This window comes from Gymnogyps californianus, chromosome 5 (genome assembly GCF_018139145.2).
Source record: "Gymnogyps californianus isolate 813 chromosome 5, ASM1813914v2, whole genome shotgun sequence".
Taxonomy (NCBI): Eukaryota; Metazoa; Chordata; class Aves; order Accipitriformes; family Cathartidae; genus Gymnogyps; species Gymnogyps californianus.
Genome location: NC_059475.1, coordinates 27,214,754 through 27,227,912, shown reverse-complemented (window position 1 = coordinate 27,227,912; position 13,159 = coordinate 27,214,754). Strand labels below are relative to the sequence as shown.

The 13,159-nt window shown below is 52.6% G+C and overlaps 2 protein-coding genes across 3 annotated transcripts in view; one reads left to right on the top strand and one right to left on the bottom strand.

The window, feature by feature from the left end:
- Positions 1 to 89: 89 nt before the first annotated feature.
- On the bottom strand, positions 90 to 9,487 carry ACP2 (acid phosphatase 2, lysosomal). Of its 2 annotated transcripts, XM_050898084.1 has the most exons (9): positions 9,436 to 9,487; positions 6,536 to 6,688; positions 6,080 to 6,178; positions 5,828 to 5,917; positions 3,411 to 3,543; positions 3,247 to 3,335; positions 2,512 to 2,618; positions 2,116 to 2,291; positions 90 to 2,033 (listed from the first exon to the last, which is right to left on the bottom strand). In XM_050898084.1, the coding sequence occupies exons 2-9, from the start codon at positions 6,650 to 6,652 to the stop codon at positions 1,897 to 1,899; spliced, it is 948 nt and encodes a 315-aa protein (XP_050754041.1). In that variant the 5' UTR covers positions 6,653 to 6,688; positions 9,436 to 9,487; the 3' UTR covers positions 90 to 1,896. The 2 variants fall into 2 exon arrangements, with proteins under 2 accessions (XP_050754041.1, XP_050754040.1); XM_050898083.1 differs by lacking the exon at positions 9,436 to 9,487 and having other exon boundaries at positions 6,536 to 6,776.
- Positions 9,488 to 11,794: 2,307 nt separating this feature from the next.
- Positions 11,795 to 13,159, top strand: part of NR1H3 (nuclear receptor subfamily 1 group H member 3) — a 29,496-nt gene continuing 28,131 nt past the window's right edge. Inside the window, 1 exon segment of the mRNA XM_050896965.1 lies at positions 11,795 to 11,836. The gene's annotated coding sequence lies outside the window, so the exon portion shown is untranslated.

Sequence of the window (13,159 nt, the reverse complement as noted above, 5' to 3'; positions counted from 1 at the left end):
AAGTGGGACTGTAAATCAGGGAGTTACTTTGGGAGGGGGTATACTGCAGTAAGTTCTGCCTGTTCACCACTGAGCACACTGGTGCTGGCCCTGTGAAGTCTTAGAGAAGAAGAGGAGTAGAGTTCAGTGTGAATTTCATTTTAATAATGAAAAGGAAATGTATTGGAACAATTACAGAAAGTCATTCACAGTCAAAATGTCTAAATCATCATAGAAACCTTTCCTCTGTGTGTGCAAAATTTGCTGCCTTTAAAAATAACAGGTCTGGTCCTCTTAAATGCACTTTCTATTACCTCTTTCTTGTGCCTGTTCTCACAGGCAGTACCTGTTTCTTTATGACTGGCTTGCTGTGCAGGAGACCTAGATTATATCTTCAGAGGACAAAAAGGTGAGGAAGATGCTGAGAACAGCAGGCTGCTTCTGCTGATTTAGAGTTCCCATGCTGGCAGATGCCGATTATGGCGTAGGGAGAAGTCCCCACGGTACTCCATGGGGGAAGAAAAGGAAATGTCTGTAACCTAAGAACTGGCTTCTGCCGCCAAGAGGGAAAGGGAACTGCACCAGAAAGGGAAGTAAAAGTGGGAAGTGAATGTGCAGCATCACCATGTGAAGAGCCTGTGCTTCTGGTGCAGTCTCATTTTCTGCCAAAAGCTACAAGGCAGGTGGTGAGCACTTGGTGTGAGGTTCCCTGCAGCAGCTGCAGTGCGCACAGAGAGGCCAGCCTGGAGAAAGAATCGCACTTTGGACAAAATGCCCAAGCACGGCAAATAAAGGGATCCACAGTCACCTGCAAACTCTGATCCTTAATGGTTTTTTTTTTTTTGTTTTTTGTTGTCCATCCAGTAGGGAAGATAGGAAGAAAAGCTACAGAACTTGGCATTTAATCTAGTCTTAGGTAAACAACTCTGCTACATCTCTTTAATTACAGCATAAAAACATTGTGCTAGTAGAGCATATTCCTTGGGCTCGCAGCTGAAATCTGGACTGCCTGCAGTACTGGATACTCCCTGTCACAGGTACTTGAAGTTCAGAGGTGGGGAAGTCAAATTCAAAGGCTCAATCTTTAGACAGGAGCCAAGTTTCTTATCTACTGGGACTCTCCTTTCTAGAGCCAACATTGCACAAGAAATTGGGTGCGGGTTTGCTATGGTCACAGGAATTCATCTCTCTGATGAAGCTCTTAGAGCTTTGGATCATATGTAACCTACTCTGAGCTGAATCCTAGATACTGCCAGGTTTTCAATCTTGTCCTGACTCCAGGTCAGTTCTCTCTTGAACTACAATGTGAGGAGGGAAAAAAAGACCAGCTGCCAGCAGCAACTACTTGGCAGCAACCTCAAGAAACACTTTTCACTGTCTGCCACCATCTGCAGCAGTTCCCTCTGCATGGGCAGATGAGTCTCGGTGCATTGTTGGTGAGCTGCACCCTCAGCCTTCCCACCATCATCAGCCCAACGGCTTGAGAGAAAAGCACTCAAAGCAGGTTGACCCTGAAGAGAGATGCAACTCCTGACTGCACTGGATGTGGCAGCTGCTGGAGGCCCAAGCTCCTCTGCCACAGTCATGGTGAGTGGTAACATTTACAATCACTTGAAAGGAGGAAAACTTGACCAGCTCCAACTGGCCATGTTGGGAATCCCAGACTAGGCAAGCTATATGAGGACTGGGGGCACCACACAGTGTACTGGCTTCAGAATTAAGGTGTCATTTCCATTACAGTAGCTCGGTCCTCTCTCTCTGGGACGTCACCTTTGGAAAGCATCCAAAAATCAAGTCCAGCTTCATTCTGGCAAGCAATGGCCAAAGCAGAAGAATGCTCAGTAACTGAAGGTGCCCGATCATCCTTAGGGGCAACACTGCTCCCTCCTACTGCCTGGGAAGGAGTTGAAGCCACTGTCAGGCCTGCTCTTCTCCCTCATTGGAAACATGCCGGTAGCCGGGGGGCTGAGACTGTATGCGAAAGAGTACAGTCAAGAGGAGGATTATAAGGAGAAGGAGAATGGATCCACACACAGCCAGACCCACAAACAGTTCTGCAAGGGAAAAAACAAGTGGTCAACATGGTATCGTCCAAGCTTTCCCCTTCTGCCACGCTCTGGTCCAACCTGGGCTCACCTGTGTCATGCATGCTGCTTGCAACCTGGCATTCTTGCTCCCAGTCCTGGGGAACAACAGGATCTGTGAGTTCCAAGAATCTTTGCAGTGAGCATTTATGCTGACAGCCAGGGATTGTCAGTGGGAAAGGTTCCTTCCCACTCTCGTTCCGGAAAAACATCTCCACAGAGAAGTTACTGAAAACAAAACACAGCTAGATGTTTGGTTTTTTTCTCCAGCTGAAGTCATCCCTTCCCAGAAACTCAGTGTGCACACCCTTTCCTTTATTCTGGTGGTAGTTTTCTTCCTAAGAGTCTGCCACTAGGAGCAAGATTGCATCCCCCTAGGGTGGAGCCTGGCCTAGGTATCTAACCCTTGAGGTGAAATCACAGCAGACATCTTTACTGCAGCCCTCACCCATCATCCTCTTGGTACAGCTCAAATAAATGACATGAGGCGTATGGTGCTTGAATCTTGTTGTAGACATCTAGAGCCATCTGCAGTGCCACAAGTGTGGTGTCATGCTGAGAAAGAGGGAAAAAAACCAAATCAGTCACCCTTATGGATGTGGCAGGGCAGCTCAGACTGTACCAGTAACGCACAGGGCAGCGCTGAGGGGACGTCACCTTTGTAACTTCCATCTGGAAGAAGGGAGAGGAACTGTACTGCTAGAACGGTGATCTGTGACGGTGTCAGAGAAGGGGAGGAAGTGAAACACGGCCATATATATCATGCATTGTTCTTTAAGAATTAATCTCTAGGGAGCAATTTGGGAGAGACGCTTGACTTCCCAGTCAGTAGGCTGCTGGAAAGGGGGGATGACTCTCCATCTACACTGCTGAAACATCACATCTGAGTAGCATCAACCCATCTACCAAATAAATACAGCAGTGGCTCCCCAAAGTCTGCCAGTCTCATCCACAAGCCTGAGCTAACAGAAGCAAAGTGCAGGTTGGGAATTTTCCTCAGGGGCCCCAGAGGAATGATGCCAGATACTGCACATCCCACCCAGCCAGAGGAAAAGATGCATGTCCTGATCGCTGCATGGGCTGTAGAGAAGCCAGAAAAGGTTAAAACTATCACCAAGCCCCAATCCCCTGTGAGGAGGAGGAGATGGATAAAAGCTAGCCCTCAAGCTCTGACTTGACTTACTGCTGAATAGGCAAGTAGTTTCAGGTTCTGGTGGGCAGAAACATTTGCTGCTTTGGTTAGGCTTTTCCTTATGTGATCCAGCAGGACCCCTGAGGAAAGGGAACAGCTGGTAAGAGGCAAAAACTAGACAGAGCAGCATGAAACTCCCTCCCCGGTGCACTCACCGCCTTGCAGACGAGCTTTTTCTACCCGATTGTGGATCCCAAACAGAAATTCAAAACCAAAGTCTTTCAGTTGCTTCAACCGAGTCATGACATCTGGTGTCACCCATACAGGCAAATCCATTTTGTGTGCTTGCTAGAAAGAGAAACAGAATACTCATCTGCAGGTAGCACGGGTCAGATTAATCAGAGAATGGGAGTCAGGGTGTCTGGAGTCCTGCCCATACTGCTACTGATTTCCTATATTATTTCAAATATGCCCCTTTCCTATTTATGCTTCTGTCCCCACATTGCTGTGCTGCATACAAAGAATGTATGTGGGTTTTAATGTTGTTTCAGAAAATAATGAGAAGCATAAAGATTAAAATCTAGGAGCTACATTTCTGTGAAAGCACAACTGGAGTGCAGGGTTGTGTCGTCACACCGATACAATAATCTTCAGGCATTTACTTTACATGTGGCTGATTCTGCCCTGCAGATGGCATGCAGTCAAAAAAAAAAAAAAAAAAAAGGCAAGAGAGCACAAACTCAAGGTTCCTGGTGTACCTGCAGCACAATTTCCCTGGAGGCTCTGAGGGCCACTGAGGGATAATGGAGAAAGTTAGCAAGCGCTCTGCAGACGTAAGACTGGAACGCACCACTGACAAAGCCCAGTACTCAAACCCAGAATACACAGAACTGGGAACCAAGAGAAGAATTTGCTTTGCAGCCAACCCATTACAAGAAAGGATTAGTTATGCTGGCAGACAAACAGCAGTTGCGGTTCCCTGGCATTACTCGGAGCAATTTTCTATGCCACATCCCACTAAACTGCCAGAAGATGAGGTTGAATATTCTTAAGGGCCCATTCTGTCTGAGCGGTTTGGAGAAATTCCCATCAGCAACTTAGATATTTAGTTAGTTTTTCATTAATTTACAAAGAAAATAGCTGGTAAGTTCAGCTATTTCTTGGACGTTTTTATTTACTCCATCCAGATGGTAGAATGAATCTACTGGCTCAGGTGAGAAAAACAATCCTCCTCTTCAGGGCACTGTATGGGTTAGAAAAAAGGAGGAAGCCCAAAGCAGCTGAAGAGACTGATCAGCCTGAGGGTATAGTTTTGAGAGTAAAACTCCCCTTCCTCAAAACGTTCTGGTTTTATTTTGGGACAGTGAGCTATTCTCCAAGTTCTTGGGGATTATAGTGGTTGTCAGCTGGCCTTTCGGGCCCAATCTGCAAGCTCATTAAGTGAGTCTTGAAAATGACGGTTTGAAATTCTTGATCTCTCTGACCAAAGGATTTTTTGTTACCAACAGAAGTTGCTTCACTGTGATTGTTACGAGACAGGAGATCAGGCCTGTGATACAAAGGGCAAATTTACATAGTGCAGTGCAGCTCTGGACTGGAATATTCTCAGCTTGCAGCAACTCAAGCTGCTACTTTACATAGCAAAGTGCAATGCCACGCATGTTTATCTTTTACATCCCCAAAATAGTACGTACCACTGTATACCACTGCCAGCAAGCTAAGTAGTCTTGCACCTCCATAGAATTAGCATGACACAGTGTCAAAACGCTTGGGTTTACTGCTTCTTCCCCACTTAGCTAGTTTGACCTGAAAGATCTCTATAATTTACTTCATCATGCTGTATAGTTACACACAAATAAACTTGTGTGCAACAACTGTAAGTCTCCTGGATAGGTGACCTTGACTTTAGCATTATCACAGCACCGCGAACCCGATTTTTGATTTTGTTTAAGCCATCATGAGATGTGCTTTCAACAAAACTCCACGCGAATATAGAGTTTGGTGCCCCACCCCAGACAGTAAAAGGGTAACATCTGTCTCCAGAGTCTTTCTCTGGCAAAGGACCTTATTATAGGTCAAAAACCAGATGTGGGTGAACCCCACTTAACCTAGAAGAGCATTATTTTCTTTTAGAGATGGCATTAACAGAAGCACAGAAAGAAAAGTGATTGATCTAAAGTAACAGAGAGGTAGAGGCAGAACCAGGAATAGTCCTAATTTAAGCTCCCAACTTAAATCATAAAGTTAACGCTTCTTCAGTTTCCAGAGATCTCATTTCTGCCTTACTTAACTCAGACTTGTCCACAGAGATCTAAAGATTTCAGATTGCAGTCATTTTCTAGTGACTTTCAAAAAAGGTATTTATTACGCAGGTGGGACTTTTTCTGGCTCTGGCACGTTATATATCTAAGCTACAAAGTGGGAGGTTATAGGGTGCAAAAGTAGGTAATTCTTGGCACATGCCTCTAGTAAGCAGGGACTGTTATTATTCTGAAATTAGAACGTTACTTCTAACTGTAGGGTGGCAATGGTGAAAAGTTGTTTTATGGGATTTTGCAAAATAATTTTCTACCAAATCCAGTAAGTCCTAAAGACCAAATCCCCATGGCTGTAAGATGATGGCCAAACTTACTTCACAGAACAGTGTGTCATACACACTCCAAACACACTCGAGAGAGACATCCCGGATCCCAGTCTCGTTTGCCACCATCTGCAGGAATTGCTGTAGGTATGAGAAAAGAGAAAGGCCTTCAATTTTCTAATCTCATACTGTATTACATGCACAGGTGTTCCTACCCTTTTCCCAGAGCTCTGATTATATACATGTGATAATACTTTAACTACAAGCCTAAGACCACCTTATCTCATGCAAACAATCACTTACCCAATTCTCTTTGGTCTTATTTATGTATTCTGCTGAGTGCCGTGTTTCATTCTGTAGCTGTTCATACCGTGGACAGGGGGTCAAAGGAAACTTCAGTAGCTGGGCAGAGACAACAAGAGCAGCTAGGTCACCGAGAACACTGAAGAACAGAATTTGCAGTCGACATGCGCAACTGTAATGAAACCCTGACTAGCGGGACGCATCTATAAACAGCCTCAAGTACTGCCTTCTAACATACTCCGGATCGTGTGTGGTCTGCTGAGGTGTTGCAGCTAACATGTTGAGCGAACGCAGCCCCTGAATTCTCGTCTTGTTCTGAGAACAGAAGAACCTTTGCAAGGTAGGTCCCAGGAGAAGTTCAAGACAATCTGAACCGAGACTGAAGCAAAGACTTTTGGACAAGTCAGCATAACACGCTATTTGAGTAGTCAGTACATATCCTTGAGACTAACTTACCCTTTCCTCGGACTCAGGCACTGTGTGAACAGGGATAGGCTGCCAGGAGATGTTAGGGTTGAACATCTGTTGTCCCTCTGGGGGATACAGGCCTGCCAGATTGGCCTCCGCACTCATCAGCGTCCGGTCCCAGTCTGTGCTGCGGATGAAGATCTGCCAGGACAGGGACAGCGCACCATTAGTAATGCTACTGTAAGCGGTGATACTCCGACGCAAGACGATGCACTCGCTGAGGAACATTGCCAAGTGCCCTGCAGCTGCTCATGGACAACAAGATAACAGGAGTTGAAGTGACCGAGCCTGCTGATACCAGCCTGGACAAAACTGTAAGGACGGACACAAAGACAATTTGGTGTGTAATGCTGGAGTGGTCTGCTCCGGATCAGTGGGATAGCCAGATGCACTGTGCGGAGGTTACAGAGAGAAAGGAGTCTGAATATGAGGAAGAGTCAGAGAAGAGCAAGACAGAGATGCAGATAACGATGGGCACAGATAGGAAATGCACTACATTTACAGAGCAGGACTGGGGCAAACTCCTGCATTCCATTCGCAGTTCTAGGAATGACCAGCTGCGCTCATGAAAAAAACTGGCTTCTCCAAGCCTCAGTTTTTCCCTCTGAGAAACGGAGACAAGAGTGATCTGACTATCAGGAGAGGAAGAAAAGGGGCAGCTGGGATTTTATTTGATCGTTGTGGGCTCTTGGGATTAATGGGCCAAGACTTATCATTCCAGAGCTGAGAGAGAGAGATCTGAGCCAGAAAAAAGAGAAACAAGAAGAATACAGAAAAGTTCAGAAGGTCAAAATGGCAAAACTTTGGTATTCTGGTATCTGTGTACTGAAAACACTTAGGGGGAGATTGGAGAGAAACCAGTGATAAAACAAGAGGAACACATAGGAAATCATGAAAGAATGCCCTAGAAAACAGCATGTTGAATCTGAAACAACAAGAATAAAAAGCCAGAAGAATGAAATACAATGTCAAGATTGGGATTTTTTTTTTAATGTTAAATGAGGAGAGAGACACGTAAGAAAAAATACATATGCTCACTCTGTATAGCATCTCCCACGTGAAGTGTATCTCAAAACAACAGTCACAAGGGGGGGAAAAAAAAAGTTGTCTTTTCTCTGACAATTTCTACCCACTTTTACCTCTTAACTGTGGCTTGAAAACAACTGACCCTGTACTCATTAGACAGGATTGCTTTCATCCTCAGTGGGCTCTGAAGAAATAGAAAGGAAATATTTTAGAAGATAAGGATCTAATTCTAGAAGTGTCATAAAAAGCAATTAAGCTGTGAGCATACATGCTTTCTTCAGCACCTTTTGCCAGGGCTCCAGCTTGTCGCTGAGTCAGGTGACAGACGGTCATATGGTGTCACCCAGAGGCAACACTTCTTATAAGGGAGGTTGCTCAACTAGAGCAGGGGTTTGGGCTTGGTTAGCAGAACAGCATTTGTTTGCATATGCCTTGGTTTGTTTTTCCTTCTCAAGCAAGAGAAGGAAAACAGTTTCAGCTGGCAAAAGCTCTGTAAGAGTGAAGTATGTTTGGAAAGGAACTACCGAGGAAGATTAAAAGATCTGTGTTTGAGCTGATGCTGGAAGTTTTGTTGATGAAGCAAATGTCAAAGAAGGGCTGTAATCTGAACTATGTCAAGCTGGGTATTCACTGGGGAGCCCAAAAAGTGGTGAAACAAAGACAGAAAATCATATGGGGCTTCGCAGTTTGCCCCGTCTGGTCAATCACCCAAAGTGAGCTCAGATAAAAAAACTGAACCAACACAGAGCCAGTAGTGGGACAAGGGGTCCTGACTGCCCGCTGTCCATCCGAACCGCGTGACAGCATGCCTCTCATCATGACACTTGCTCATGTTCCAGTTGACTCACACCTCTTTGATCAACCAGCAGGGGTATTTGAGGGGATTTTATATTTCCTTACTTTTTTTGATCTTTCAAATTTTCCCCTGCGCTTAGCACATGGTTCCACAAGGGCTCCATAACTTTTTATAAAAGAAACCTACCAGTTTCTCAAGAACTATTATAAAGTGTGGCAACATCCTGGAGAGAGAGAGAGAGAGGAAAATTAATAGCTTTGGGGGACTGGAGCCGTTGATATTTCACAGGTGGAAACAAATGAGAGTGTCACTTCCCGTTAGTAACTGCTGTTTGTGTGTACAGACTCCCATGAGATTGTGACTGACGTGCACTGGGGAGGGCAGGGCAAACACGGGCTGCATTCGTGTCAGCTGGCGTGACAAAAAAAAACCCCCAAAACCCAAACCTCACAATCTCGAGTAAGAAACAAGTACCTGCTACAACACAGCATTCCTGATTTGTTCCCTTGACCTCAGAGCAGGGGGCTTTTAACAGTCTCACAGCGGTGCTGTCGCTGCGCGGCCTGTGGCCGGAGCGCCTTAGCGCCCGCAGCGAGGGCAGCGCCGATCCGCTGCCCGATCCGTGCCCGCCCGCGGCCAGGCTCAGGACAAAGCCTGCCCCGGCCCCTCTTAGCCTGCCGTGGAAACGGGCTAGAAACAAAAATGCTCTGAGACGAGGCCCGGCGCCGGCGCCGTTTCCCCTCCGAAGGAAGCCACTCGCGGCGAGCGCGGCGCTTCCCGCAGCCCCCGCCCTCAGCTGCCGCCCGGGAGGGCGGCCCGGGCCCCCGGGCGGCAGAGAGCGCCGTTCCCCCTCCCCACCCCCCGAGCCCCGGTACCGGCGCGGCGGCCGGCGGCACTAACCTCCTGCCGCCGGTACGCGTCGCTGAGGAAGCCGTGGTAGCGCCGCCGCAGGGCCTGGCCCAGCTCCCACTGCTGCCGCATCCCCACCTGCAACGGCACCGGGCGTTACCGACGGCGCCGGCCCTGGCCGGCCCCCGCCCGCCGCCCGCCGCGGCCGCGCACGCACCTGCGTGAGCTGCCCGAAGCCCTGGGGCCAGGCGCCCTCCTGGAAGGGGTCCCGCGGGTAGGCCTTGATGGGCGAGCGGTCTCCGTGCCGGTACACCTGCGGGAGGCAACCCGTCACACCGGCCCGGCCCCGCGTCTCGGCCCGGCCCGGCCCCCTCCCACCGCCCCCCTTCTCCCTCACCAGCGTTACGAAGCGGAGGCTGCGGGGCCGGGCGGGCGGCGGCTGCAGGCAGAGCGCCAGGAGGAGCAGGACGGCGCCTCCCCAGCCGCACCCCGCCGGCTCGGCCGCCATGGCACTTCCCCCCACCGCCGCCACCGCCGCCGCCGCGCGGAACCGAGCCGCCGCCGGCCGCGGGCCCGCACGGACACAGTTTTCCTGCGCACAACGGAAGCGCCGCGGCCGGGCCCGGGCGGCCGCCACTCCCGGCGGGGGCTGGGGACGCCCCGCCCCCCGGGCCCGCGTTCCCGCCTCACAGCCCCCGCGCGCAGTGCGCGTGCGCGGCCTGGCGGGGGCGGGGCGGGGCGGGGCGGCGGCAGCCCTCGGGGCGGCACCGGGGGCTTCACGGGATGCGCTCCCCCCCGCGGGCACGGACGGGCCTCGGAAGCGCCGGGTGGCGTGGGGCGGCCGCGGGGCCGGGCGAGGCCGAGCCGTCGTGGGGAGGGGGCCGGGCCTCAGGCGGGCCCCCGGGGCTGCTCCCGCCTCCTGACGGGCGGAGGCGGGGCCCAGCGGCGGGGCGGCCTGCTCAGCCCGCCCGCCTGCTGCGGGGGCGCCTGCGCCCGTGGAGGAGCCGCGCACGGCCGGGTCGGGCCCACCGGGGTAACGGCGGCGTCCTCCGCTGGCTGGCCTGCGCTCGGCAGCTCTGCGGAGGCGTCCCCGTGGGCTTCAGCCACGTAGGTGCTCGGCGGTGGGCAGCAGCGGGCGGGAGCGTGAGGGCTTGGTTGCCTGGCGGCGTGCGGCGCGTTGCGGCTGCTCGCGAATAAAGCGTCACCTTAAATCTCTTGTCTCGGGCACGCAGTCGTCCGGCGGCCTCTTGTCAAAACAGAAGAAGTCGCGCGGCATTCACGCTAATCTGGCGTCATCCGTGATCTCTTGGGTAAAGTCCTAACGGACAGCAAGAGGGAGAATGCGCTGGCACGCACGGCTCGGCTGCCCTGGCTTCGCGGGTCGTTAATCGTCTCATCCCTTGAGTCAGCCGAAGGGTGCCTGTGCGAGAACAGAAACCTGCTGCTGCCGCTGACCCTGCTGGCAGGGAGGCTGCCGTCGGCGGGTTGTGCCCAGGTTTGGTCGTGCCTTACGGAGCGCGGTGGAATTGGGCGAGTGTGTGAGGAAAGCCGGCTTCTGCTACCGGGTGTGCATCCGCGGAATCGTTGGCCGCGGATCTAGTAGGTGCCATTTAAGTAGAGGGAGAAGTCATAGGCGGTTAAATGAATTTTGTGATGCTTAGTGCTCGTCTCCACCTGCTAGTGCATAGAGGCAGGTGATTACATGGGGTTCTCAGCTTTCGCTTTTTTAAGAAAAGAAGGAAATGTGGCTCTCGTTTGCAAAGAAATCTTGGAGACGTGAAGCCCAACGGCTCAAAAATCAGCTCATTTGTATGTGTTTATTTGCTTAAAACTTTATGTAGTTTGCAGCATTAGGAAGTCACGTGTGTAACATCTTAGAGTGCTGAATTATTTATGAAACAGAGGGGTTATGTCAAGGCAGGCTTGGTGTAATGCACAAAGTTCAGCTGGATGGAATAATGTGTTTAATTTGCTCGTTCTTGAACGCTTAGTGAATTTAAACCAGTGCTATTTCGTATCTCTAGGAAGGCATGACGTTGTGTTATTTTTTTGCTGATGCCGCACCACTGGGGTTCGTGGTGGGGGCTGGAAGGAAAAGGTTATTTGCAGACGGAGACCGTGTGCTGTTCCGGTGGGCACCCGCTTTTTTGTTGTTCTTCTGCTGGCTTTGCTCCTCTCCTCCGAGGTGAGACGAGGGCGGGGGGCCGGCGGCGGCTCCGGGGTGAGGCGGAGCTGTGAGCGCCAGCGGGCACGGAGGAGCGTGGGACAAGGGTCTGACTCCGTCCGCGGCCGCAGTTCCAGTGACCCGTAATTAACGGGCAGGGTTTAACCGTGCGCGGGCTCCGGAGGGCGGCTGGCGGCCTTCGCCTCCTACCGGACTCGCAGGGGGCGGGGCCGGGGGCGGCCGCGCCGGCCGGCGGGGGACGGGGCGGGCGGCGCCTGCACGTGACTCGGGGCCGCGCCGCGCGTGACATCACCGCAGCTCCGCCGCGGCGCCCCGCCGGGATCAGCGCCGGGCCGGGCCGGGCCGCCCCTCCCGCCGGCGGCTCGGGCACCTGCGCCACGGGGGGCGGCGGCCGCCGCCGCAGCCCATCGCCGAGGAGCCGTGGGCCGCGCCGGTAACTTTTCTCCTTGGCTCTGGCTGTGGGGGCGGCGGGGCGGGCGCCGCCGCCGCCTCCTCCTCCTCCTCCTCCTCCTCCTCCTCGCCGCCCGCGGGGCCGGCCCGGCCGCCCCGCGTGTCCGTGACTCACGGCGGGGGACGGGGACGCGCTCTCCCGCCCCGCGGCTTTGCAGCCCCGCGGCCTGCGCCGGCCCGAGCCGCGGCAGCGCTTCCTGGGAGCCGGTGTCGGCGGCCCCGTGCCGGCGGCCCAGCGCCGCCCGCCTGCCCGCGTCGTGCTGCCGGCCGGGCCGGGCGGCACTGGAAGGTGCTGGAAGGAAGGGGGGCGGCGGCGGCGGCAGCGGCCCGGCCCGTCGCGCCGAGCCGCCCGGGGCCTGGCGGGGGTGCGGGCCGGGCGGCCGGCGGCCCCGAGCGGCGCGTTTCTCGTGGCGGCTCCGCGAGACCCGGCGGCCGGGCTCCCCTGCGCCGTGGCGGGAGGGGGTCGCTTTCCTGGCGTGAGTAAGGAGCCGAGCGCTGGCGGCCGTGTGGTGTTTGTGTTGCAGGCGGCGGCAGGGCCTGCCGTCTCGGGCTGGCAGTGGTTGCGCAGTCGCGCCGTTGGAGAGGGTCCCTCTGCTAAAGAGGTCGGAGAACGGGCAGAAACAGCGGGTGGATGGACCTAGCAAGCTATAGCAGGGGTTTAGGGAGGGGGTATCAGTTACTCATGGCTGTTACCATGCATCCAAAGAGCCTGGACCTCTGTCCCCTGTCTCCTCCATGCTGCACGTGACAGCATCTCCGATGTTTACTTGCTTTGTGGTAACTTGTTAGCTTTCTTCTTCCCTTGTCTTCTCCACTCAGCTCTGCATTTCTCTGTCTCATTCACCTGTTGCATCCTGTCGCCCCAGATCACGAGCTTTCTGGGACACAAACTTGTCTTCACAGCTGTCAGTTTGCATGGTGCTGTTAAAAGGTAACTTTGGTTACATTGGTGATGACTCCAAATTGTGCCATTTCACTGATGCTCGTTGTGCTAAGGTCCGCAGATCTAAGACAGGTATTTCATTATGGGACAGAGGCAAACCTTGGATCACTGGTGAAAGAGAAATACTTAATCTCCTGAAACTTCCTCTCCCCCTTTTCTTTTTCCTAAAGGCACAGCTGGGCCCTTCACTGCAAGGCTTTTTTGAGGGAGTCTCCAACACTGAGTCACGTTTATGACTAACCGTTCGGATCCCTGTGTGTCAGCTGGTTTCTGGCTATGACTGCAGGTTATGTTTGTCTGTAGGGAAGAGTCCTCTCAGCTCTGCTGCTTGTTCCAAGGTACGTGGAGTATCTGCTGTTCCCC

What these genes read in the sequence shown, in the direction of transcription:
- ACP2 (XM_050898083.1), bottom strand. Translation starts at nt 6,775, where the DNA reads ATGTTCCTCAGCGAGTGCATCGTCTTGCGTCGGAGTATCACCGCTTAC. An exon ending in ATGACACACTGTTCTGTGAA is followed by an intron (nt 3,544 to 5,827) that starts GTAAGTTTGGCC and finishes TTCTCTTTCTAG; the next exon opens with CAAGCACACAAAATGGATTT. An exon ending in AACTACTTGCCTATTCAGCA is followed by an intron (nt 2,619 to 3,246) that starts GTAAGTCAAGTC and finishes CCTCTTTCTCAG; the next exon opens with CATGACACCACACTTGTGGC.